General features: G+C 43.3%; 1 protein-coding gene across 1 annotated transcript; it reads left to right on the forward strand.

The window, feature by feature from the left end:
- Positions 1-2,432: 2,432 nt before the first annotated feature.
- arhgef19 (Rho guanine nucleotide exchange factor (GEF) 19) lies at positions 2,433-27,824 on the forward strand. Its single transcript, XM_041857899.2, has 16 exons — positions 2,433-2,761; positions 17,095-17,782; positions 17,985-18,440; positions 18,668-18,809; positions 18,960-19,045; positions 19,295-19,551; positions 19,958-20,118; positions 24,585-24,737; positions 25,101-25,230; positions 25,447-25,521; positions 25,706-25,795; positions 26,076-26,239; positions 26,448-26,606; positions 26,698-26,777; positions 26,977-27,081; positions 27,318-27,824. Exons 2-16 carry the CDS (start codon positions 17,116-17,118, stop codon positions 27,473-27,475), a joined length of 2,883 nt encoding a protein of 960 aa, XP_041713833.2. The 5' UTR covers positions 2,433-2,761; positions 17,095-17,115; the 3' UTR covers positions 27,476-27,824.
- The last annotated feature ends 138 nt before the right edge of the window (positions 27,825-27,962 follow it).

Genomic DNA, 27,962 nt, shown 5'->3' on the forward strand with positions numbered 1-27,962 from the left:
GTTACTGCTAGGCTGGAACAAAAGCTGGCACCTACACCGGCCTTTTGCGGGTAATATTGTGGTTTACACCTGGTTTACAATATGTGAGATTTGGTTTGTATTGTTAAATTTTTTGATGCTAGTCCTGCTTTTCTACACTACACTATCACTCTATATTTGTAATGAGATAAACCTGAAACATATTGGGAATCTTGTTGCTTATCTTGTTGGTGTAAGAGTTGCTACTGTACTATACGATTGAAGTCTTTCTACAAGTGTAACATGTTTTGTGCAAGCTGTTTTGTATTTCAAATTTGGGAAAATAACTCTGGTTGGATGAATGAGATACAGTACCACTAATGTGTCAATCTCAAATAAATTCTCAAAGTTCAAGATGCCAGAGAACTCTGTTGTTATCTTACCGGAAAATCTTCTCCCCTTTCCTCCCCATGCCCTCAGAAACGTAACCCCCCTTGGAAAAGGAGAACTCTAGCCAGATGAAACCCCTCTGATTTATTAGGAGTCAGAGAGAGACAGGTGTTCTGTTCAGTATTTCTCTCCCCTCTTTTCCCTCTGCTCCTACCCACCCTTCTGAAATATTCCTGTGGCCTTGGGCGACTCCTCTATTTCTCTCTGCCTCTCTCTCACCCCCCATTCTCTCTTTCTCTCTCTCTCTCTCTCTCTCTCTCTCTCTCTCTCTCTCTCTCTCTCTCTCTCTCTCTCTCTCTCTCTCTCTCTCTCTCTCTACTGCTGTAGCGTTCATCTTTGGCTTGTTATGATTCATGTGAGTGTGTTCGTCTGCCATTCAGCCTGCAGGAAGTGTGCGTTAGTACATGTCAGTTAGTGGAGGCAGGTATGCAACGTGGTCACAGTCTCCCACAGACACTGTGTGTTCCAAATGGCACCCTATTCCCTATGTAGTGCACTCCTTTTTATAGGGTTCTGTAGGCAAAAAGGTGCTATTTGGGACATGGATACTGTACTAATGGTTCTCGCATTATACCTCAACATCACACTTAAAGTAACTGTCCTTTGAAAATCTCCCTTTAAAAAGTACATATTCTGTTAACTCATACCCGAATAATGTTGTTGACTCATCCTATACTCGTATTTTTGGCCATAGCAAACTTCTATCTCAAACTGCTGGCCAATCAGCTGTCTACTAGCATGAATATTTTTAATGACCGGTATACGCCCACACCATTCTGTTGTTGGGGTACGCCCACACCATTTAAACACAGAAAAGCTGCTTCTTAACATACTTAATAAATCAATTTGGGAAGGAAAACTATTTCACTCATTTTGTAATTAATTATAGGTCATATTTCATAGAAATCTGTAAACACTAGACATTTAGTTTTGGTGGCAGCATCATGCTGTGGGGATGTTTTTCATCAGCAGGGACTGGGAAACTGGTCAGAATTGAAGGAATGATGGATGGTGCTAAATACAGGGAAATTCTTGAGGGAAACCTGTTTCAGTCTTCCAGAGATTTGAGACTGGGACGGAGGTTCACCTTCCAGCAGGACAATGACCCTAAGCATACTGCTAAAGCAACACTCGAGTGGTTTAAGGGGAAACGTTTAAATGTTTTGGAATGGCCTAGTCAAAGCCCAGACCTCAATCCAATTGAGAATCTGTGGTAATACTTAAAGATTGCTGTATACCAGCGGAACCCATCAACCTTGAAGGAGCTGGAGCAGTTTTGCCTTGAAGAATGGGAAAAAATCCCAGTGGCTAGATGTGCCAAGCTTAAAGAGACATACCCCAAGAGACTTGCAGCTGTAATTGCTGCAAAAGGTGGCTCTACAAAGTATTGACTTTGGGGGGGGGGGTGAATAGTTATGCACGCTCATGTTTTCTGTTTTTTTGTCTTATTTATTGTTTGTTTCACAATAAAAATTGTTTTGCATCTTCAAAGTGGTAGGCATGTTGTGTAAATCAAATGATACAAACCCCCAAAAAATCAATTTTAATTCCAGGTTGTAAGGCAACAAAATAGGAAAAATGCCATGGGGGGTGAATACTTTCACAAGCCACTGTAGCTACTTACTTAATTGCGTGGGCACACACACACAGACACACGCCTGAGCACACACACAGACAGACACACGCCTGAGCACACACACTGTCTACTTCCCACCCCTTTTCCCTCCTACCTGCCTTCTATCCACTTTCAGTGCATTTCTGTTGACACACAAGAATCCGACCTGTGCACACACACACACACAGACAGACAAACTATCACACATAATCACAGAAAGGAAAAATGTTTTGCTCACGCAGATGGCTGCTAGCGCACTCCTCTCTCCCTCTCTTTCTATAAGCAGGTGTTGAAATGCAACACTAACTATTAGAGACCAAGAGAAAAAGAGAGAGGGAGAGGGAGGAGAGAGAACGGGAGAGAGTGCACTTCCCCAACTGTAGCAGAGAGAGAGAGGACGAGAGGGATTGTGAGCGAGGAGAAGGAGAGCAGAAGCCTAAAGAGGGATCTGCATGGTAAGTAGCTAGACCAGCGAGCACTTTTATTCATTGAAAATTCCTGTGTTGGAGGGAGAAGAAAATAAAGATACAACAGAGGATTCGGGACCCTGTCCCCCAGTTCCACTGCCTGGACGAGTGGAGTAAAAAGCTAAGGAGGAAGACCGAAGGTTAAAGAAGCTGGGAGGGACACAAGGCAGTCATGGATAGCACATAGAGCGTCAGCCAGACGCTAGGATGGCCTGGATTCCCACACTGTCGCTGGCAACCATCCAGCTCAGAAGCTACTGATACCCATGAGGTAGTACAGCCTATCTATCCATACATATTTGTATATATCGCTCTGTGTGCAATGCAATGAAGTGTACACTAACCAAGTGTGTACCGTTGTTAGTTATTGTGACCTTCGGGTAAGGGGGTGGTCGGGTGGGGGGCGGATTTTGATGTTGCATATGAAAGTTAAGCTGTGCTGTTTTTTGGGGGGTGAGAGTCAAAACAGTGCGATGGTGCTGCTTTCAGGCTATGCGTTGCTGCATGTCAGATGCACAGATTTAGAGGTAGATGAAAACAAAGATAAACAAAAACGCCCTCGATTTGACATTATATTAAAAAAAACACAGGGTCATATTGTTATTTTCATGGCGATTGTACTGGGAGTGTGTTTTCCTCCAATGTGCAGTCTTTATTTCAATAACACATGGTGTGCTGTTAGAATGAGACAGTTTGTGAGAGTTCAAGGGTACATTGAGTATCATAGGGGTGCACTCCATACTATTTCACTGTTATGGAAATGAAACTTTATTTTAAAGTACATTTAACATCTCTATACACATAATACAGTAAACTAGGCTCAATAAATAACAATAACAATCCCTGACATTCACTGTAATCCAGAGAGACTGACTTTACAGTCGATGAGTCATTATAGTATAGGCCTGCAGTATACGGATACATAATGCATATAATATACACACACATCTGACGCTACATATAGGTACTTTAGGAACACCACATGTACAGACTCAACCTTTCACGTCAATTATACAATAGAATGGCAATATATTCCATCGGAAGCATTGTTTGTATCGATAATATTTCCCTATCCTTGGGCACGACATGGGAAATGTGGCTTTGCGAGGCTTTGAGGCTGAAGTGTAATGGTTACAGTAGGAGCTGTGATTAGTTGCAGAACAGGGCAGGTAAGTGCATGTTTGGAATATGTTGGGGCAGAGGATTGTTAAAAAAAAACTGTACACGGCGCCGTAGTGCGCACACACTCCTTCCAAGTCTTAGTCTACACCAGTTCAGTTGGAGGCCCTCTCTTTCTAAACCTTCATGCTCTTTCAAGTGACTACACTCTAAACTGAGGAGCAACCGTGTGTGTTCATATGTGTGTCTGTGTGCGTGTTTGTGTAATTTTCACAGCATTGTTTGTGCAGGGGGAGAGTTTTTCTCTCCCACACTCTGCATCCTAGTATGTTTGTTTGCCCATTTAACTCTGTGTCTCATAGGAACTACAATCTGGCTAAGCGGTTTACACACCTTCATGAGGAACAAACAAATGACTCAATACTGACATTCAACAGCAATTTAACTGTTTAGTCCCTGCCAGGCTATAAGGAGCATCCCAAATGGCTCCCTATGTAGTGCACTACTTTTGACCAGAGCCTCTGGTGCTACATAGGGAATCGTGTGCCATTTGGGATGCAATCATGCTCTTATCTGCTCTGTTTTCCGAACTAAGTTCGATTTAGGCCATGTCCTCAAAGACTTCTTCTAGTTTAGATACAGATTGATGTAGCACTAACTTATTATATTATTAATGACTGTAGCGAGAGAGGGTGAACCAAGGTGGTACTCATAGAGAATACCCACAAGTCATTTAGTCTGTCTCGCTTATTACTAAGTGCGTTGTCATTGGGAAAAGGCTGTGTGTTTGTGTGTGCATCTGTCTGTCTGCCTGAGTGTGTCTGTGATGTGTGAGGGCATATCACTGTGACTGAGTCTGTGCTACTGATTTGCCTACAGGCCTACAGTATATCTCTGCTTGTGGAGACTGATGCGTGTACAACAGCTGCTGCACTCCAGGCCTATACGAGGATCTGTACAGAAAAATTAATTAAGAGCCAATGAACCACGTTACATAAAAAGGTTCAACAGGTACTGAGTATACCAAACATTAGGAACATCTTCCTAATATTGAGTTGCAAACCTCCCACCCACCCCCCTTTGCCCCCAAGCAGCCTTAATTCGTTGGGACATGGACTCTACAAGGTGTCGAAAGCATTCCATAGGGATGCTGGCCCATGTTGACTCCAATGCTTCCCACAGTTGTGTTAAGTTGGCTGGATGTCCTTTGGGTGGTGGACTGACCATTCTTGATACACACAGGAAACTGTTGAGCGTGAAAAACCCAGCAACGTTGCAGTTCTTGACACAAACCGGTGCACCTGGCACCTACTACCATACCCTGTTCAAAGGCACTTAAATATTTTGTCTTGCCCATTCACCCTCTGAATGGCACACATACACAATCAATGTCTCAATTGTCTGAAGGCTTAAAAATCCTTATTTAACCTGTCTCCTCCCCTTCATCTACACTGATTTGAAGTGGATTTAACAAGTGACATCAATAAGGTATCATAGCTTTCACCTGGATTCTCCTGGTCAATCTATGCCATGGAAAGAGCAGGTGTGCTTAATGTTTTGTATAAGATTGCAATATTGGGTTTGTCCAAGTTGAATATAACTTTCTTCAGGAAATGAAACAAATCTCTTGATCACATAGGGCCTGATTCAGACTTAAGAAATTACGCCTTTCTTACGCACGCCTTTCCTATGCACTTCTCAGTGGTTGGTATTCAGACTTACCTTGTGCAGGTGAGCAACAGGCTTTGCAGGCGTGGTTCCCTTGCGTGCGCTAAATAAATGTAATTAAACCGCTGAAAACCCTCCCACTTACTGGCCAACAGATTTTCTCGTGGCGTTTTCATTCAATAGGGTTTTCAGTACATTTATCTTAAGCCATCCCTTTAAATACAGTGGTACCTTTTAGTTAGAATTTTTTCCACAGACTCAATAGAATATATCGAGAGAACGGGTTCAGAATATTATGGATCAATGAAAGAAAGCCATCTAAATATATGCATAATCGTGTCCGTTTCAGCACCAATTGGTAGATTTGAAAATACTGATTTGTAGATTATTTAGGGTTAGGAAAGTATTTATGAATCATCAAAAACTGGTTAGCAGAGCCTTTACGCACGAATGAAAGAAAATGGTGGTTTGTTAATTCTGAAAATTGCCACACTCAGTTCTTCAACCAATGGTAATGTTGGAAGATGAGTGTACATATAATTATAATAGGGAGAATAGTGTACAATAGTAGGTTATACTGTCGTCTATTGTCTGCACTAACCATGGAACTGTGATGACACAGCCAAGTATTGCTCCATGCGTAGGGTTCAAATTGTTACGGCTTTGTCTGTGCTCCACTCCATAACGTTATAATTATCCTAATGAGCCTTTTTGGTATATATTCAACTGTTACTAATGATCCTCATTAACAACATTTACATTTTACATTTTAGTCATTTAGCAGACGCTCTTATCCAGAGCGACTTACAGTTAGTGAATACATATTTTTTTTATACTGGCCCCCCGTGGGAATCGAACCCACAACCCTGGCGTTGCAAACGCCATGCTCTATCAACTGAGCTACATCCCTGCCGGCCATTCCCTCCCCTACCCTGGACAACGCTGGGCCAATTGTGCGTCGCCCATGAGTCTCCCGGTCGCGGCCGGCTGCGACAGAGCCTGGATTCGAACCAGGATCTCTAGTGGCACAGTTAGCACTGCGATGCAGTGCCTTAGACCACTGCGCCACTCAGGAGCAGAGCTTTGGCCTTGACATAATTTACAGAGGAACCAAATAAAGGTAAACGAAACAATGGAATGAAATGGAATGATAATGTAGGCTATACCAACTGAAGGGAACTAACAGTAAATTGGCAGTTGAATATGTGTGGTTATTAGGCCTACTGACGGTCGATACTGATAGTGGCTAATATTTAACATGATAGAAATAGGAAACAGAGAAAGTTGGGGTAGCCTATAATTAACACATTCGAGAGTGCCCATCCCTGTAAGATAAAGGCTGTACAATTTAAATGATGCAAAATGTGGGAAAGTTTATACCGTGCCTTCGGAAAGTATTCAGACCCCTTGACTTTTTCCACATTTTGTTCCGTTACAGCCTTATTCTAAAATGTTTTAAATAGTTTTTTCCCCTCATCAATCAACACACGATACCATATAATGACAAAGCAAAAACTGGTTTTATTTATAATAAAAAACAGAAATATCACATTATGTAAGTATTCAGACCCTTTACTCAGTACTTTGTTAAAGCACCGTTGGCAGCGATTACAGCATCGAGTCTTCTTGGGTATGATGCTACAAGCTTCGCATACCTGTATTTGGGGAGTTTCTCCCATTCTTCCCTGCAGATCCTCTCAAACGCTTCCAGTTTGGATGGGGAGCGTTGCTGCACAGCTATTTTCAGGTCTCTCCAGAGAAGTTTGATCGTGTTCAAGTCCGGGCTCTGGCTCGGCCACTCAAGGACATTCAGAGACTTGTCCCGAAGCCACTCCTGTGTTGTCTTGGCTGTGTGCTTAGGGTCTTTGTCCTGTTGGAATGTGAACCTTCGCCCCAGTCTGAGGTCCTGAGCGCTCTGGAGCAGGTTTTCATCAAGGATCTCACTGTACTTTGCTCCGTTCCTCTTTGCTTCGATTCTGACTAGTCTCCCAGTCCCTGCCGCTGAAAAACATCCCTACAGCATAATGCTGCCACCACCATGTTTCACCGTAGGGATGGTGCCAGGTTTCCAACAGATGTGACGCTTGGCATTCAGGCCAAAGAGTTCAATCTTGGTTTCATCAGACCAGAGAATCTTGTTTCTTGTTGTCTAAGAGTCTTTAGGTGCCTTTTGGCAAACTCCAAGCGGGCTGTCATGTGCCTTTTACTGAGGAGTGGCTTCCGTCTGGCCACTGATTGGTGGAGTGCTGCAGAGATGGTTGTCCTTCTGGAAGGTTCTCCCATCTCCACAGAGAAACTAGAGCTCTGTCAGAGTGACCATCACCTCCCTGACCAAGGCCCTTCTCCTCCGATTGCTCAGTTTGGCCGGGCGGACAGCTTTAGGAGGAGTCTTGGTGGTTCCAAACTTCTTCCATTTAAGAATGATGGAGGTCACTGTGTTTTTGGGGACCTTCAATGCTGCAGCCATTTTTTGGTACCCCTCCCCTGATCTGTGCTTCGACACAATCCTGTCTCTGAGCTCTATGGACAATTCCTTCGACCTTATGGCTTGGTTTTTGCTCTGACATGCACTGTCAACTGTGGGAGCTTATATAGATAGGTGTGTGCCTTTCCAAATCATGTCCAATCAATTGAATTTACCACAGGTGGACTCCAATCAAGTTGTAGAAACATCTCAAGGATGATCAATGGAAACAGGATGCACCTGAGCTCAATTTCGAGTCTCATAGCAAAGGGTCTGAATACTTATGTACACTACCGGTCAAAAGATTTAGAACACCTACTCATTCAAGGGTTTTTCTTTATTTTTACTATTTTCTACATTGTAGAATAATAGTGAAGACATCAAAACTATGAAATAACACATATGGAATCATGTAGTAACCAAAAAAGTGTTAAACATATCAAAATATATTTTAGATTCTTCAAATAGCCACCCTTTGTCTTGATGACAGCTTTGCACACGCTTGGCATTCTCTCAAACAGCTTCATGAAGTAGTCACCTGGAAGCATTTCAATTAACAGGCGTGCCTTCTTAAGTTAATTTGTGGAATTTATTTCCTTCTTAACGCGTTTGAGCCAATCAGTTGTGTTGTGACAAGGTAGGGGGGTATACAGAAGATAGCGCTATTTGGTAAAATACCATGTCCATATTATGGCAAGAACAGCTCAAATAAGCAAAGAGAAACGACAGTCCATCATTACTTTAAGACATAAAGGTCAGTCAATACAGAACATTTCAAGAACTTTGAAAGTTTCTTCAAGTGCAGTTGCAAAACCATCAAGCGCTATGATAAAATTGGCTCTCATGAGTACCGCCACAGGAATGGAAGACCCAGAGTTACCTCTGCTTCAGAGGCTAAGTTAATTAGAGTTACCAGCCTCAGAAATTGCAGCCCAAATAAATGCTTCACAAAGTTCAGGTAACAGACACATCTCAACATCAACTGTTCAGAGGAGACTGTGTGAATCAGGCCTTCATCGTCAAATTGCTGCAAAGAAACCACTACTAAAGGACACCAATACGAAGAAGAGACTTGCTTGGGCCAAGAAACACGAGCAATGGACATTAGATCAGTGGAAATGTGTCCTTTGGTCTGGAGTCCAAATTTGAGATTTTTGGTTCCAACCGCCGTGTCTTTGTGATCTCCGCATGTGTATTTCCCACTGTAAAGCATGGAGGAGGAGGTGTTATGGTGTGGGGAGTGCTTTGCTGGTGACACTGTCTGGGATGTATTTAGAATTCAAGGTACACTTAACCAGCATGGCTACCACAGCATTCTGCAGCGATACGCCATCCCATCTGGTTTGGGCTTAGTGGGACTATCATTTGTTTTTCAACAGGACAATGATCCAACACACCTCCAGGCTGTGTAAGGGCTATTTTACCAAGAAGGAGAGTGCTGGAGTGCTGCATCAGATGACCTGGCCTCCACAATCCCCCGTCCTCAACCAAATTGAGATGTTTTGGGATGAGTCGGACTGCAGAGTGAAGGAAAAGCAGCCAACAAGTGCTCAGCATATGTGGGAATTCCTTCAAGACTGTTGGAAAAGCATTCCAGGTGAAGCTGGTTGAGAGAATGCCAAGAGTGTGCAAATCTGTCATCAAGGCAAAGGGTGGCTATTTGAAGAATCTCAAATATAAAATATATTTTGATTGGTTTAACACTTTTTTGGTTACTACATGATTCCATATGTGTTATTTCGTAGTTTTGATGTCTTCACTATTATGCTACAATGTAGAAAATAGTAAAAATAAAGAAAAATCCTTGAATGAGTGGGTGTTTTGACCGGTAGTGTAAATAAGGTATTACTGTATTTTTTTCTATTTAATAAATTTGCTACAATTTCTAAAAACCTTTTCTCGCTTTGTCATTATGGGATATTGTGTGTAGATTGCTGAGAATTCTTTTTTTAAATCCATTTTAGAATAAGGCTGTAACGTAACAAAATGTGGAAAAAGTAAAGGGGGCTGAATACTTTCCGAAGGCACTGTATGTTGATATGCTTCAGTTTGCTGCCATATGACTGGTTTTATATTTGTCTCCAGCGATTATAAGGTAAAATAGATCTAAAACAAGTGTCATTTATATTTACAATTCCCTTATCCAAACGGATTACTCATTTACCTAGCTCTTATCAATAGCTCTTATCAAGATGTAAATTACAGTGCATGGAGAATGGTGTTATTTATATCGGGGGAAAAATAAAGTAGACGCTCCGCCACACCTTCATTTATTAAATCTCCACCCCAAAGGAATAGCTGGTGAATAGCATGCTAATCTCATGCTTAAGTTCAAGGTCAGAATACGCATAGAGAGAACAGTTCCATTTACGCGCGCTTAACGTAGGTCGGAATCGGCCCCTCAGTGTTTTGCTCCTAAGCATGCAATTTTAGCACCACAATTGATTGTTGTGGGAAGGAAAGTATTGACATAGTAATTTCACCATATCGGCAAATATGCTAAAATATACCATAACAAATAATGGGTAAAGTTGAGTGTGACTAAAGCACTCTTTGAATCAGACCATAAATGTCTGGCTGTGGGGGCTGCCCACAGTCTGTGATGTCACAGCCGTATAGTAATGTTTGTTGTCTGGGGGAGGTGAAGGAGACAGCCATAACTTGACTGACTCAGACTCCACAGACAACAACACAGCTGTGGTGGAAACCTTTCAGAGTATCACAGAGTGTCTATGTATGTGAATGCAATGTTTTTTTTGCCCGGTGGGTTCCTTATCACTGATCATTGAGTCAGTGGTAAATTGTTCCAGGGAAATGACTATAAACTTAGTATATCCACATTGGTTAGTTATCATGTTATGGCTATGTTGATCTAAGGTTTTCTTGCTGTCAGTTAATAGTTGAATGGTGGACCTCCTTGAGTGATAGAGTTTTATTTGAATTTGAGAGTGATGTGCCTTCAGATTTACAACTCAATTTACTGCAGTACACCCCTCCCCTCCAGCCCGTTCCTTCACCTTCTCTCCCTACTCCCCCGTCCTCCCTCCCCTCCATCTCTCTGTCTCTCTGAGTCTGGAGCACCTGCCCCATCACCTGTCACTCAGATTGTGTGTGTGTGTGTGTGTGTGTGTGTGTGTGTGCATGGGTGTGGGTGGCTGGAGGTGTATCTGACTATGTGCATCTACATGCACTGCCACTGCAGGGAAGCCAGACAGGACGCTGTGACACACCCTTTCCCATCCATCTATCCATCCATCCAACTGCTGCATGCAAATCCTAGCTGTATGGCTAGCCCTTAGACACACGGTCTGCCTTTGAATTAGGAGAACTGAACATGAGAGGAGGGATGGTGAGACCTACACAACTTTTTGTATTATGTTAAATGCTTTGCTCTCACTATTTGCTTTGACCTGGTTTCTAAAATGACGTTTTTTTCGCTTGGTGAACTCTGAGAAGACAACCCACCTATAAAATAAATGGATACTGACTGGTGGTTCAAGCAGGGCGAACCACTTTCTTATCCTTTGGCTCAGTGGCCTAAATAGTTAGTAATGGCAGCTCTTTTTAATGTTGCATGTGGAAAGTCCAGTCCCTTTGTTTGTCTCTTGCTGCAGATTACTGGGCAATTTTAGTGGAATGACAAGAGCCTAGCTATTCAGGGAATGTGCACAGTGTCTGCGTTTGTCAAAGGTTCTCATTTGGGGGCTGGTCGGTAATGAATTTGGAAGTTAACTTGCTGGCCCTCGTCTGTCAGAGCATAAAGCAATCACTAGTTGAATGTCTCTATCATGTACATATAATAAAACATTATAATTGATTATTGAACTTTTGACACATTTTCTGTAGTGACATCATGTTGATACATACATTGATCAAACTTGGAAGGGCGGGAAGGATACATCTAAACTTTCATAACATAAAACAACTAAACAGTTGTGTCTTCTTTTTCCCTGGATGATATCTCATGTTTTGAGAGTATTTGAAAAAGATTAGATTTACAAATGAGCGTGAGTGGTGGTCCTGTATGTGAATTATAAAACAGAAGCTTGGCCCTGGGGCTGTGTGTGAAAGACCCTTCCTGACGGTGTTGCTTGCACACCTGTCTAGAGCTGAAGCCTGCAGGCTGTTCCAAGCACTGAGTTGGCTATGGCCCCAGCCCACAGCATCTAACATCATATGGGGCAGGTTTCACACATGCACAAGAATACATTTCTGTCCCACAATAAAGTTAAACAGTTTTTTAATCAAAGAGAGTTGTACAGTGTTCTTCATGAGTTAATCCCTTCAGTTTTACATGTTAGGATTCAGTAAAAAAATTAACCCCAGATATGGCTGCAAGATACAGCGTCTAATTTATATGCCAACTTGAGAGAGGAGTATAGAGTACTTTGTCCTCGCTCCAATTCACCTCCTAATCCTAATGATTCTGTGCTTTTTCATTCTCCGTTTATTATTCGTTTGTAGCTTTGTCCCACAGGCAAAAGCTAATATTCCTGCGAGACCTACTGCATGGTCAGCTTCGAGTGGGTTCTCTACCTACCCTGATCATGTTTCAAAACAAGCAGCCCTCAGGTGACTTGTCCATACCTGTCCAGAAAATAAAGGAGAGAGAGAAGGACTAAAATGCTGGCTTGGTTCGAAGCTGGAGCAGAGAAAGGAGAAAACAGGGAATGAGAGAAAACAGGAAGTAGATGAATAGAAGAGATGCATCAGCAGAATGTTGGAAGTATGTACAGTGGCCCATGATCAGATCATCAAACGATCTTTGATTGACAGTTTGGGTGCAGAGAACACCTACAAAGTTGTTTGAGTGGATCAGACAAAAGGTTGCTGAAAAGTACAGAAATCTCAGGCCTTTCGTTTGCTTTGTGATGACAGGTCTGTAGTTAATCAGTAGCCTACTTTTTATATCTGAATTGAGATAAGAAATACGTGTACTTCTTTTCATAAACTCACCAGACCTGGGTTCAAATTCCTTTTGAAATCTTTCAAATACTTTGAGGGTATGCTTTAGCCTGCCTGGAGTGCCAGGTTGGCGGGATTGCACTTTTGGGACTTTTTTATTGGTTCATTGTAACAGGGAAGCTCTGTTGCAATGAACAGCTAAAGTTTTTTAAATGATTTCAAATAGTAATTGAACCCAGGTCTGAAACACAACCTCCTGACTAAGCCGAGTATGCTGCTCTTCTTCCCTCACACAGTCTGTCTCTTTGACATGGGGGGGGGGTGTACTGGTGCCCGAGAGGGGGAAGGCAAAGCTGCACGTCTTGTAGTTTACATGCGAGATGCTCCACATTTTTGTGGGCTTTTAAATAATATATTGTTGTTTGTGCTGTCTGTTAGCTGGAATCCCGACTCTCGAGCAACAAGTCCGAGTTTGTCGGAGGTCATATATTTAACGGGAAACCTTTCTAATGTTTTGTCTCTTTCAATCAAAGACAGCTGAAATCACTCTCTCGCTAGGCTCAGGTGTGTCCATCCCCCAAGGTGCTCGCTGTATGTCCATTCTTTGTGTCAGGGTAATCCAGGTTGTCAGTATGTCTTAATAGGGCAGGAGTAGCTGCCCCAGGCTCTGAACAGGATTAGGACCCACACCAAGTGTCAACATTAAGGGGGCTTTCTTTCTGCTCCATGGCCTCAGAGAACCTCACCTGTGGGTCCGGAGCAGACAAAGAAACATCTGAATGCCCCTTTTTAAAAACATCTACCCAGCCGTTCATGTCTACGACTGGACACTTTTGTCTTTTGATTTTGAGGGAATGTCACAGTAGGTGGTTCAGAGTGTTTGAAGTTGCAGACGCTTTTCAGGTGGGGTTTCATTGTAAATACATTTCATGTCATTTTCATCTAAGTATCCTCCTGCACCCAGGTGGTATTTCCAATCTCAAATGAATCTCCTCACATTCTCAGTGCTAGTGGAGGAAAAGTTTGAGAATCTCCTCCAGAGTGCTATACCCTCAGTATGTCATACTGTCCAATACCACTTTGCACATATAAGTATAATTACTTTAACTTAACTTGAATGGGAATGTGCTATGCTGCCTCACCAGCATAGCGAAGAATGTCCAATGGGGTGAAATACTGTATATATTATGTCTGTGGCAGAGTCCCCCAGTCTACTACAGGGCAATTAGTGTCCTGATGTGACAGGGCTTCACTGCCTCCTCACACACACAGGACGGTGTCACACCACACCGCCAGGCCACTCCGCTCCGCCTGCTCAAACACACACATCCCATAACAGACCCCATAACTCTGGAAGAGAGACATGAGGGAGAAGACGCACATCTTCAGGACAGGTCTCTGTCTGTCCCCTGACTTATGGTGTCCCTTTGAAACTGGAAAGAGATAAAAAGATTTATGCAAATTAATCGAGATTTAGCAGGACGGACTGTTGAAAGGCTGTTGATCAATCCCAACGGTTACACCAGTCATCATACCCTATTATTATTACCACCGGAAAATAGTGACCGTCACAATGTCTTTTCTTTATCTGCGGTGAATCCCAAGAGTCCCATGTCAGAGTGAGTGATGTATGACTATGACTAGGGTTGCAAAATGATGGTAAGTTTAAATAAATTCCCTGGTTTTCCTGAAATCCCATTTGGAGGAGCCCGGAATCAGGAGGGAATAAGCAGGAAATCTGGAATCCTCCAACCAGGATGTCTGGAAAACCAGGGAATTTATTGAAAGTTTCCATAATTTTGCAACCCTAACCATGACATTATTACCATGTCTATCCCATAGAGATCAAACTATGTTCTATCTGTATGGTCTGTCCTGCCAAACTGCTAACATGCTAACTTAAAGTGGCTGATGATACAGGCATGGATACTTTTTTAAACGATGCATCAAAATTGAATTTATGGTATCCATGTTATGTGTCTGATAAGGGATTATGCCGCACATTAAAAAATGACGAACATTGTTCTTTAATCATAACTTTTATAAAAGCGATGCCAGTGTACTAGCCACTCATTAACAATGTAGACATTCTTTCTTATGGCAGCCTACTAAAATTACAGGGAAAACGCTTATGCCAAAGTCCATAACACTCCCAAATAACACTGTACAACCAAAGGCAAATGTTAAGCCTTTTGAATGGAAATGTAATGAGTGCATGGAATACATAACTTACTCGGATGCATTTATGGAGATGCCCTTGTTGGTAGTTATGAGTAGATTAGGTGTCTAGATGGATTGGGCAGACATTGCAGGGTTGCAAGGTGTTACATGTTTTTCTGTATGATAGTAGGGACACAGTGGTAGACTGGATATGGACAGGTTATAGACCATAGAGAAAGAGTGACTTGGACTGGATACTGTCTTATTGTACCTGTATCAGTGGCGGTCGGTGCCGTTTAAGAAGAGTTTGTTCATGAGCATGGCCTTATTTCTATTACAGCATATTGGATGACTGTCATTCATATTCCATTCACCCAGTTCAATGTAACATCAATAGGTTTAGGCTAATACATGATACTCAAATTTTCCCTATACCCATCATGAGGTACCTACAACCTAGCCTATTAATTAAAGTTTGTAATGTGCACACAGGTCGAGCGAAAAATCATTAGGCCCTAATCTATGGATTTCACATGACTGGGCAGGGGTGCAGCTATGGGTTGGCCTGGGAGGGCATAGGCCCACCCACTGGGGAGCCAGGCCGAGCCAATCAGAATTAGTTTTTCCCCCACAAAAGGGCTTTATTACACACGTCCGCCACATCTACATTTCTTTGATCTCCACCTCAAACGCGTACCTTGCTGGCACTGGCATTTCCCCTTGCTTAAGTTCAAGGTCAGAATACGCGTAGAGAGAAAAGTGCTTAAGTTACATGCGTGTAACTCGGATCTGAATTCCCCCCAATTTGTTTATAGTTAATAACACTAGCGTAAAGTGCAGACATAATTCTGGGGGAATCATTTGTGGGTCACTCTCTCTCTTTCCCTCTCCCTCATTATCAGAATCGCTCTCCCTTCTCTCTCTCTCTCTCTCTCTGAATCACTTGACCGCTGATCATGTCATAACATCCAGGTTAAAGATTAAACACTGTGAGAGATAGATGGGTCTATATTGTCCGGTGAAAGGTGACGAGGGCTGAGTATGTAGTCTCACTTGGTTTGGATGCCCATTGAAGGGTTATGGCTGAATGTGTGTGGCTCTGGCCTGGCTCAGCACGCCATCTGTAGATAAAGGAGGTGTGTGTGTGTGTGTGTAGGGGGGTTAGGTAGAGGATAAGTACAGGGGGCTGAGAGCTGTGTGTGGAGCAGTCTTTAATTAGAGCAGGAAGACACGGCTCAGCAGCCGCACAAAGCCAGACCTAGAGGAGAGGGGGTGGGTGGGGGGGGGGTTCATGTGTCCATGTTCAACCGCCATTGTGCTCCAATGAACAGACTTCTTCCTTAGCGAGTATACAGTACATCTTTCACACTGCCCACAACAGATTGTTACACAATGTGTGAGAGATGGAACAAACTGAAAATATCACAGGAAACATACAATTTGATAACAGTATAAATTACAAAACCAGGACAATTATAAGTGAAGGGGACCTAATTGGTTTGTTTTGGCATATACAAACTGTAAACTAACTAGCGGATGAGTGGTTTTGTACTGCATTTGGTACTTGGGCTACAGCAAGTTTGCTTTATGTACAATAGCAATACCTTCCATATAAGGACATAACTGTCTCCACCAGTGGTTTACAGGTGTCTCACTCAGTTTTTCAATTCAACATATCATGCCTTCTATAGAAGGAAGCCTGAATGAGAGACCAAATGATGAAGTGTCCCTTTAATAGAGATAAGTGAATACAATATAGCCTGCAGTGAGTGCACGCTAATCATTCGATTTTAAACTGATTATGGCACTAGGCTGAGTATAGAAATAGTCATGTAAACACCTGGTTTTCTTTTTTCTTTTAAACGATTAGACATGTAAACAGTTTAATCAGTCCAGCCTCCCTTTTATGCGCAAGTGAAGTGAGTTTTTACATACAAACTTTATATGTCCAAACACAGAATCAAATACCCGTTGCAAAAATAACATGGTTACTGTGGTAGAACATTTATTTTCATTGCCGATTTTCTGCATTTATTTAAGTCCCATCAGTTAGCCTGATTTCAGATGTGTCCATGTAAACAGGATTATTAGGGAAATCGTTCTTCTTGCAAAGCATGTAAACATTTTAAACACACTATTATATTAATCTGACTATCCACAATAATCGTATTATTGTGTGCATGTAACCGTGCTCAGTGTGTGCTGTTTTATCAGATATGGCAAGATATGTCAGATATGTTGGCATATTTCAGTTTATTGCAAAAACATGTTTCTCCTTTCTTCTGCAGCTCCCATGTGTTCTCTCAGTCATGCTTCCCAGGTATGGATTCTCCCCTCTCCCTGACTTCCAGCCTCACCTCCACGCCTTCCGTTACCGAGGAGAGAGCCCCAGCATGTGGATCCCGGTCTCAGGCGAGTCCCAGGCTTTGAGCGAGGCCCGGGACAACAGGCCTCTCCTGCGGCAGTGCCAACACAACCACATCGCCGTGTGTCAGCAGGAGCTGCAGCCGCCTGTGACCCCCAGCGTCAACGGCCGTGGATCACCTACTATAGACACTCAGCGCTCCACCCCTATGTCTCTGAATCATTGCAAACACACGAGGAGTGAAGCAGAAAATGGCGGCGGGTGGAGTAACCCTGATCATGACACTGATACTGATACGGACCTGTGTTCAGACTCTCAGACGCGAGGGGGCGACGTTGAGCTTGTTATCCGGGAAGATAGGAGTACTTACCCTCCAGTGCAAGAGCTGTGTGAGAGACCCATGGCGGTGTCGACTGTGTTTCGTCCCCTCCACACATCCCTCAGCTTGCCCCTGTTCCTCCCTCTGTCCTCCCTGTACAGGGAAACAGACTACTGGGACTCTCAGCCATCTGGCTCTCCATCCTCACATGAGCCTCCGGCGCTGCAGAGCCCAGACACCTGTCGACCCCAGAGGAGGGCTTCACAGGGCTCCCTCAAGGAAAAGTCCATCCGTAAGTACAGTATCTATCCATTCCACTTCATCAACTCTCTGTTAGTCCTCATCAGGAGAATGTTTCTTTCCCCCTTCATTTTCTCATCTATAGGACTTCAAAATCGTACTTCTGAAATATTTTGTACAAGGCCATATCCAATATGACTGGCTGTAGTTTGCAGAGAAGTCTTCACCTCAGTCTTTTTTGTGTTGTGTCCTAGGGCGTAAGGTGCGAGTGTACTCACCAGACAGCCTGAGCAACGACTCTCTGGCCAGCCCCATTCTGGATGGCGACTACCTCTTCCCAGGACCCTTCGACTCCTTCCTGGAGGAGGACATCGGGGGAGACCCTGAAGACACCACGAGTCCCTCATCAACAGGGGGGGGACCCAACCCCCGAAAGACTCCACCTCTGTCCGCAGAGCCGCTGCAGTTGTCAGAGCACTCATCTGTCTTGAACTGTGGGGCTGTAGAGAATTCCTCGGCCACCGGAGGAAGCTCTTTAGCCCGCTCCGGTATGGCGGAACACGAGCGGCGGCGCTTCTCAGCCTCGGAGCTGATCTCACGGCTACAGCTTTCCCAGAGGAAGAACTCGTTCACACTAAAGCTTGGCAAGTCGCTGTCAGCTCGGGTGGCCTCCCGCGACAGGCAGAACCCCAGCAACCTCAGCTCTGACTGTGAGTGTCCTGCCTCAGGGTTGAGCACCACTGCAGCGGGATGTGTTAGACATGAGGTTTCTGACAGCATTGCATGTCTTATAACAACATTAACTGCCAAAAATGCTATAAATAATTTTGCAATGCCGTTTTCTATGTAAGTGGATGTTTAAACTTGAGACAACGTTCTGTAGTGGTTGTGTGTTTGCTAGGTTCCTTCCACCTCCATCTACTTTCTTCCACTCCAGATAAGTCCACTTCCAGGCATCATGGCTCAGGTGGTGCCAGTGACAGCACCCCCCACAGTCCTGTAGGACCTGCACTGCCACTGCCATCTGTTGACAATAACACGCAACAACATCGACGTAGCACCGGATTCACAATCAAAAAGTGTGTTTTAACAGCTAAAATGGGTGTATTATATCAAGGTTAAACTCACAAAGTTGCATTTAAACAATACGTCTTTGCTGGAAGTGGGTTGTAAAGTTGTCCGCTGTAAATAACACTGTTATAACGACTATATCTACTACTTTCCCACAGTATGAGGAAGAAGTCTATTGAGGAGGATTGGTGCACTCCTCCCACAGTCAGCAGATCCAATCGTCTGTCACGGTTTCTCCCCAACTGTGAGTCTTACTTTCCGCTTGCGTCAAAAATGTGGTTCTTTCCACCTCCCTTCTCCACCTCCATTGTCAATGGTATTTATATGGCATAGCAATGGTATCCACACTTGTTCAACCACATGCTACATAACAACATAACATCTGAAAGTATTTTTTTAACTTTCTGCAATATTGATTTTTTAATTCTCAATAACCCCTATGTACTCTTCTTACTCAATATTCTCATCTCTCTCTCTCTTTCTCTCTCCTCAGCGATTCTGTACCAGGAGTACAGTGATGTTGCAATCAACCGAGAAATCCTGAGGCAGCAGGGGGAGGAGCCAGGTGCTGAGGAGGAGAGGCTAAGGGAGGAAGGGGCTGGGGAGACTCCATCTCCATCCAATCTGTCTCCGTCCAGCTCCTTTCGCTCGTCACGAGGCTCCGCGTTCTCCCTGTGGCAGGACATCCCTGACGTCCGGACCAGCGGTCAGCTGGACAACTTCAGCAACGTGGAGCGCAAACTACAGGAGGTGAGAACATGAGGGTGACATAAAGCCAGATTGGGATTTGGGAAGCACTCATAGAGATGAATAGAAGGTGTGTGTGATGTCCTATCTTTTGTGGAAAGTGCAGCCTCTATCCATCTCTATGGCAGCACTACAGGCATTTAGCATATCCAATTAACCAGCCAAGTTGATCGGTTTCATCTATGCGATGGATGACCTATTTTGTTAACATAACATATTTTGATATAACATTTGTGGTCATAACATTAAATTCATGGATTTAATTTATCTCTGTTTCCCCATAACGTCATGATTTGAATATTTTGATAAAGTATTTTTTTAAATATATTTAGATAAATAAATGTTTTTAATTGTGAGTGAGAGGTGTGCCTATTGCTTCCAAAAGGCCCATAATGTCTCCTCATCACAGGCCAAGTTTGAGCTGGTGACATCAGAGGCGTCGTACATTCGGAGCCTGACCATCGCGGTAGACCACTTTATGCTGTCCCAGGAGCTGGGGGAGTGTCTGGGGGCCCAGGAGAGACAGTGGCTCTTCTCCAAGCTCCCCGAGGTCAAGGATGTCAGTGAGAGGTACAGTATAGTAAAAATGTATGTATGTCATGAGATTCTCTGTTTTTTTCTGTCTTGGTTTTTCTGATTCTTCTGTTTCTCTTCAAGTCAAATTTGATTTGTCACATGCTTCGTAACAACAGGTGTAGACTAACAGTGAAATGCTTACTTACGGGCCCTTCCCAACAATGCAGAGAGGAAAAAAAGATAAATAATAGAAAAATAATAACACAAGGAATAAATATACAATGAGTAATGATAATGTTGCTATATACACAGGGTACCAGTACCGAGTAGATGTGCAGGGGTACGAGGTAATTGGGGTAGATATGTACATATACTGTAGGTAGGGACAAAGTGACTAGGCAACAGGCAGTGGTGTAAAGTACTTAAGTAAAAATACTTTGACGTACTACTTAATTAGTTTTTTGGCATATCTGTACTTTACTATTTAAAATTTTGACAACTTTTACTTTTACTCCACTACATTCTTAAAGAAAATATACTTTTTACTCCATACATTTTCCCTGACACCCAAAAGTACTCAAATCAAATCCAATTTTATTGGTCACATACACGTGTTTAGCAGATGTTATTGCAGGTGTAGAGAAATGCTTGTGCTTCTAGCTCCGAGTGTGCAGTAATATCTAACAAGTAATATCTAACAATTTCACAACATATACCCAATACACACAAATCTAAGTAAGGAATGAATTAAGAATATATACATATATGGACGAGCAATGTCAGAGCGGCATGGACTAAGATACAGTAGAATAGTATAGAATACAGTATATACATATGAGATGAGTAATGCAAGATATGTAAACATTATTAAAGTGACTAAGATACCGTAGAATAGTATAGAATACAGTATATATATATGAGATGAGTAATGCAAGATATGTAAACATTATTAAAGTGGCTAGTGTTCCATTTCTAAAGTGGCCAGTGATTTCTAGTCTATGTCTATAGGCAACAGCCTCTAATGTGCTAGTGATGGCTGTTTAACAGTCTGATGGCCTTGAGATAGAAGCTGTTTTTCAGTGTCTCTGTCCCAGCTTTGATGCACCTGTACTGACCTCGCCTTCTGGATGATAGCGGGGTGAACAGGCAGTGGTTGATGTCCTTGATGATCTTTTTGGCCTTCCTGTGACATCGGGTGCTGTAGGTGTCCTGGAGGGCGGGTAGTTTGCCCCCGGTAATGTATTGGGCAGACCGCACCACCCTCTGGAGAGCCTTGCGGTTGCGGGCAGTGCAGTTGCCATACCAGGCGGTGATACAGCCCGACAGGATGGTCTCAATTGTGCATCTGTAAAAGTTTGTGAGGGTTTTAAGTGCCAAGACACATTTCTTTAGCCTCCTGAGGTTGAAGAGGCTCTGTTGCGCCTTCTTCACCACACTGTCTGTGTGGGTGGTCCATTTCAGTTTGTCAGTGATGTGTACGCCAAGGAACTTGAAGCTTTCTACCTTCTCCACTGCGGTCCCATCAATGTGGATAGGGTGCACCCTCTGCTGTTTCCTGAAGTCCACGATCATCTCCTTTGTTTTGTTGACGTTGAGTGAGAGGTTATTTTCCTGGCACCACACTCCCAGAGCCCTCACCTCCTCCCTGTAGGCTGTCTCGTTATTTTTGTTAATCAAGCCTACTACTGTTGTGTCGTCTGCAAACTTGATGATTGAGTTGGAGGCGTGCTTGGCCACGCAGTCATGGGTGAACAGGGAGTACAGGAGGGGGCTGAGCACGCACCCTTGTGGGGCCCCAGTGTTGAGGATCAGCGAAGTGGAGGTGTTGTTTCCTACCTTCACCACCTGGGGGCGGCCCGTGAGGAAGTCCAGGACCCAGTTGCACAGGGCCTCGAGCTTAATGATGAGCTTGGAGGGTACTATGGTGTTGAATGCTGAGCTATAGTCAATGAACAGCATTCTTACATAGGTATTCCTCTTGTCCAGATGGGATAGGACAGTGTGCAGAGTGATGGCGATTGCATCGTCTGTGGATCTATTGGGGCGGTAAGAAAATTGAAGTGGGTCTAGGGTGGCAGGTAAGGTAGAGGTGATATGATTCTTGACTAGTCTCTCAAAGCACTTCATGATGACAGTGGTGAGTGCTACAGGGCGATAGTCGTTTAGTTCAGTTACCTTTGCTTTCTTGGGTACAGGAACAATGGTGGCCATCTTGAAGCATGTGGGGACAGCAGACTGGGATAGGGAGAGATTGAATATGTCCGTAAACACACCAGCAAGCTGTTCTGCGCATGCTCTGAGGACGCGGCTAGGGATGCTGTCTGGGCCGGCAGCTTTGTGAGGGTTAACACGTTTAAATGTTTTACTCATGTTGGCCACGGAGAATGACAGCCCACAGTCCTATCCTCAAAGCGGGTGAAGAAGGTGTTTAGCTTGTCTGGAAGCAAGACATCGGTCTCGGCGACGTGGCTGGTTTTCCTTTTGTAGTCCGTGATTGTCTGTAGACCCTGCCACATACATCTCGTGTCTGAGCCGTTGAATTGCGACTCCACTTTGTCTCTATACTGACGTTTTGCTTGTTTGATTGCCTTGTGGAGTGAATAACTACACTGTTTGTATTCTGCCATATTCCTAGTCACCTTGCCATGGTTAAATGCGGTGGTTCGCGCTTTCAGTTTTGCGCGAATGCTGCCATCTATCCATGGTTTCTGGTTAGGGTAGGTTTTAATAGTCACAGTGGGTACGACATCTCCTATACACTTCCTGATATACTTAGTTACGGTATCAGTGTATTCGTCTAAATCATTTTCGCAAGCTACCCGGAACATATCCCAGTCCATGTGATCAAAACAATCCTGAAGCGGGGATTCCGATTGGTCAGACCAGCGTTGAATAGTCCTTAGCATGGGTACTTCCTGTTTGAGTTTCTGCCTTTAGGAAGGGAGAAGCAAAATAGAGTTGTGGTCAGATTTGCCGAAAGGAGGGCGGGGGAGGGCCTTGTAAGCGTTGCGGATGTTTGAAAAACAGTGGTCTAGTGTTTTAGCAGTGTGGGTACTACACTCGATATGTTGATAGAACTTCGGCAGCCTAGTCCCCAAATGTCCTTTGTTAAAATCCCCAGCTACAATAAATGTCGCCTCAGGATATGTGGTTTCCAGTTTTCATAAAGTCCAGTGAAGTTCTTCGAGGGCTGTCGTGGTATCGGCTTGAGGGGGAATATAAACGGCCGTGGCTATAACGGAGGAAAATTCTCTTGGGAGATAATACGGTCGGCATTTGATTGTGAGGTATTCTAGGTCGGGTGAACAAAAGGACTTGCCCTGAGCTCATCAACTTTGTTATCCAAAGACTGAACATTAGCGAGTAATATACTCAGAAGCGGTGGGTGATGTGCGCACATCCTAAGTCGAACCAGCTGGCCGCCTCAAGTGCCTCTCCGCCGGCGATGTTTTGGGTCGGCCTCTGGAATCAGTTCAATTGCTCTGAGGAGAGCGAACAAAGGATCTGCTTTGGGGAAGTCGTATTCCTGGTCGTAATGCTGGTAGTCTGGTGAGTTACCGCCGCTCTGATATCCAATAGTTCTTCCCGGCTGTATGTAATGACACAAATTATTCCAGAGTTAATAATATAAAAAATAATACATAAAAAAACAAAATAACTCAAAGTTTCCTAAGAGCTAGTCGCGAGGCTGCCATCTCCGCCGGCACCATTGTTCGAATGCTCGTTATATTTTGAATGCTTAGCAGGACAGCAAATTGTCCAATTCACGCACTTATCAAGAGAACATGCCTGCTCATCCATACTGCCTCTGATCTGGCGGACTCACTAAACACAAATGCTTAGTTTGTAAATGATGTGTGAGTGTTGGAGTGTGGCCCTGGCTATCCACACATTTTAAAAACATGAAAATCATGCCGTCTGGTTTGTTTAATATATAGAATTTGAAATGATTTATACTTTTACTTTTGATACTTAAGTAGATTTAAAAAAGTAGTGTTTTACTGGGTGACTTTCACTTTTACTTGAGTCCTTTTTTATTAAGGTATCTTTACTTTTACTCAAGTATGGCAATTGGGTACTTTTTCCACCACTGGCAACAGGATAGATAATAAACAGTAGCAGCAGCGCATGTGATAAGTCAAAAGAGTTAGTGCAAAAAGGGTAATTGCAGATAGTCCGGGTAGCTATTGGTTAACTATTTAACTAACTATTTAGCAGTATTATGGCTTGTGGATAGAAGCTGTTCAGGGTCCTGTTGGTGCCAGACTTGGTGCATCGGTACCGCTTGCCGTGCGGTAGTAGAGAGAACAATCTATGACTTGGTGGCTGAAGTCTTTGACAATTTTTAGGGCCTTCCTCTGACACCGCATGGTATAGAGGTCCTGGATGGCAGGTAGCTTAGCCCCAGTGCTTTCAACATCTCTCTCTTTCGATCCCTTGCTCTTTTTTCTCTGGATTTTTCACTTTCTTTGTTACTCCCTTTCTTCCTTTCTCTCTCTTCCTCTCACCTCTCTCTCTAGGTTCCTGCAGGACCTGGAGCACAGGCTGGAGGAGGACATCTTGCGTTTTGACGTGTCTGACATCGTCCTGGCCCACTGTCCCGCCCTGCGAAGGGTCTACCTCCCCTACGTGACCAACCAGGCCTACCAGGAACAGACCTACCAGCGCATGTTGTGAGCAGTCTTACTTTGTTTGTATTTCTATTTTGCTTTGTTGCACATTTGAGACTGTAAGTATAATGCTTGCAAATTATGTTTCTCAGTGCCTAGTACACACACTCAAATTGTCAGTTTATACATATGGATTGGGTAGTTAACCCATCGACGGTGTGCAGGTTTCTGTTCCATCCCAGCACTAACACACCTGGTTCAACTAATCATCAAGACCAAGTGTTAGTGCTGGGTTGGAACAAAACCCTGTAGCTCTTCAGAAACAGGGTTCATGACCACAGATATACACTACATCTCCAATCCATACCAGTGAAGGTTTTTCTGACCATATTGCTAGATTTTAAGTGTTGTATCTTTTCTCTGTAGACAGGAGAATACTCGCTTCCCAGGCATCCTGGCTCGTTTGGAAGAAGACCCCATCTGCCAGCGTCTTCCCCTCGCCTCCTTCCTCATCCTCCCCTTCCAGAGGATCACACGGCTCAAGATGCTGGTGGAGGTACGATAGAGCTCCCTTGTTCACCATAGAATTAAACTATTCATGACTGGCTGTAGGGACAAAACAATTACTCTACCTTACATCAAGTTACTGACCAGCGAATAGGCAACTATACAGCATCAAGCTGTATAGTTGCCTATTAACCATTACAAGCTTTGCAGTGTCCTGAGGTGAAAGTTGAGATCCAAAATGTTCTACCTTCCTTCTATCTTATAGAATATCCTAAAGAGGACAACACCAGGCTCTATGGATGAGGACACAGCCACCAAGGCCTTCAATGAGCTGAAAAAGGTAGCAGAAAATATAAAATACACCATAAGTTTAAGTTAGGCCAAATTCTGGTCATTATATAAATAAACAAAATAAAGAATAGACATTACATAGACAGTGCAGTGCATTTTTCAGAAATGATTAAACTTTTTACTAATAGACTATATTGCCTAAAACATTGAAATAACCGTTCTTATCACAACAGATTATAAAGGAATGTAACTCCAGCGTGCAATCAATGAAGAGGATGGAAGAGCTCATTCACCTCAATAAGAAGATCCACTTTGAGGGCAAGGTAGATTAAAACATCTCTCATTAGGAACAACCTTATTCATTCTCAGTACACCTACTGTATATTCATGTACAGCATGTTCCCCTTTCCCCTATCCACTGCTGGGAATTAATGGTTTTGGACAACAACAAATCCTATTTCTTATTATTGCCATAGTATGGGTTAACCATATAACATTTGTCCATTGTAGATTACAAGTAAAGAAACCACATGCCTCTAAACCCAGTAATAATTAAATAACTGTTCATTCATGCTCATTAAACACATACATCTCCCCTTTTAGATATTCCCTCTGATCTCCCAGTCTCGCTGGCTGGTCAAACATGGAGAACTGCTGGAAGTGGACACGCAGACCATGAGTATTTCCGGGACAAAGTTCAAGTTGCCCACAAAGCCTGTGTACCTGCATCTGTTCAATGACTGTCTTCTGCTGTCCAGGAGGAAGGAGTGAGTACTAACAATGTACAATGTAGAGGGAGAATAGAAAAAAAACAGTGTTTTATATGTATGGCGTTATGTCATGCTACAGTATGCTAAACTATGCTCTGCTACGCTATGCAACACTATGTATGGCGTTACTGTATGTCGTAAATGTTGTTTGATTGAGTGATGCATGGCATACCTTGACAAATTCCTGTTTCTGGTCTGTCTGCAGCACGTGGAAGTTCATGGTGTTTGTTCACGCTAAGATCGGGCAGCTGAAGGTGAAGGACCTCAGTCAGAAGCTCCAGGGCATCTCAGGTTTCATCTTCCACCTGCAGCTGTGTGAGGGCCAGCAGCTCAAACACCAGATCCTACTCAAGGCCCACACGGAGTAAGCTAGTATACATACCACTATCATGATATGTAATGGTAGTGATAATGTAGGAACTGACAGCCTCTACTTGGGTTTTGTTTCTTCCCAGGAGTGGAAAACAGAGATGGATCACAGCCATGTTCCCCTCTGATCCATTGGAAGATATTGAGCAGGCCAATGAGAATGATGGTGAGTAGCTGCTTTATCAATAGTCTGCATAAGCAGTCACATCTTGCAGTGCTGAATAAGTATTTCAATGACTTATAAACCAACCTCAGTCATGTCACTGAGCTTCTATTGTTTCATTTACTGTAACTTGGAAAATAGATTTTTACGGAAGTACAGCCTTTTCATTAATTTATAAACCTTTGGTTGTTTCTCCTCTCAGATCTTTCCCAAGTTCAATGCATCAAGAGCTACCAGGCCCAGGAGCATGATGAGCTAACATTGGAGAAGGCTGATATTCTTCAAGCCAAGACCATTACAAGTGACGGTGAGAAACTCCCTTTGGCAAGCTCACATTAAACTCTATCATCATAAGTATAAACTTTAAAAGGCAATAAAATAAAATCAGTAAAATAAAATAAAAACAGTTTACATTTTCTCCTTTACACTAAAAGTGGTTCATAACACTTTTCTATCATGTGTCAAACCCAAAGTTTGAGTCTAAAACATTTAGACCACCACAAGTGATAATGTCCATGGGTGTCGTGTATTGTGTATCCACAGGCTGGGTGGAGGGCATTCGGCTGTCAGACGGGGAGCGGGGCTGGTTCCCGAAAACCAACGTGGAGGAGATCACATGTCGCAGTGCGCGTCTCCGCAACCTCAGAGAAAACATCCGCATTAAGTGTGTCACACAGAAGCTGGAAGAGGAGCTCTTTTAAGTGTCCTTTCCATCCTGCAGCTTTTCATTTATGCTTGGAATGATCAATCAAACAGTGCAACAACTCTCAACCCAAGTATCCATTAGACCCAGCTTTTACGCAACACCAGTTATACAATAGCTGAGCAGTTTTAGATTATCTGGATGTGGGAGCTTTATCTAGTCTGCAGGTGCTCATAAGGGCATTCTTTTTGTCATAGCTTGAGCATAAGCAATATTCTTAGGCAATATCGTTATGCAGCTGCGTAGCAGTAATTTTCTTTCACTCATGCTTGCTATGACTGCATAGACAGTGCCTTGCAAAAGTATTCATCCCCCTTGGTGTTTCGCCTATTTTGTTGCATTACAACCTGTAATTTAAATTGATTTTTATTTGGATTTCATGTAATGGACATACACAAAATAGTCAAAATTGGTGAAGTGAAATGAAAAAAATAACTTGTTTAAAAAAATTCTAAAAAATAAATAACGGAAAGGTGGTGTGCGCA

Source organism: Coregonus clupeaformis, chromosome 30, assembly GCF_020615455.1.
Source record: "Coregonus clupeaformis isolate EN_2021a chromosome 30, ASM2061545v1, whole genome shotgun sequence".
Classification (NCBI taxonomy): domain Eukaryota; kingdom Metazoa; phylum Chordata; class Actinopteri; order Salmoniformes; family Salmonidae; genus Coregonus; species Coregonus clupeaformis.

What these genes read in the sequence shown, in the direction of transcription:
- arhgef19 (XM_041857899.2), top strand. Translation starts at nt 17,116, where the DNA reads ATGCTTCCCAGGTATGGATTCTCCCCTCTCCCTGACTTCCAGCCTCAC. An exon ending in GTCAAGGATGTCAGTGAGAG is followed by an intron (nt 20,119 to 24,584) that starts GTACAGTATAGT and finishes CTCTCTCTCTAG; the next exon opens with GTTCCTGCAGGACCTGGAGC. An exon ending in CAGACCTACCAGCGCATGTT is followed by an intron (nt 24,738 to 25,100) that starts GTGAGCAGTCTT and finishes TTTTCTCTGTAG; the next exon opens with ACAGGAGAATACTCGCTTCC.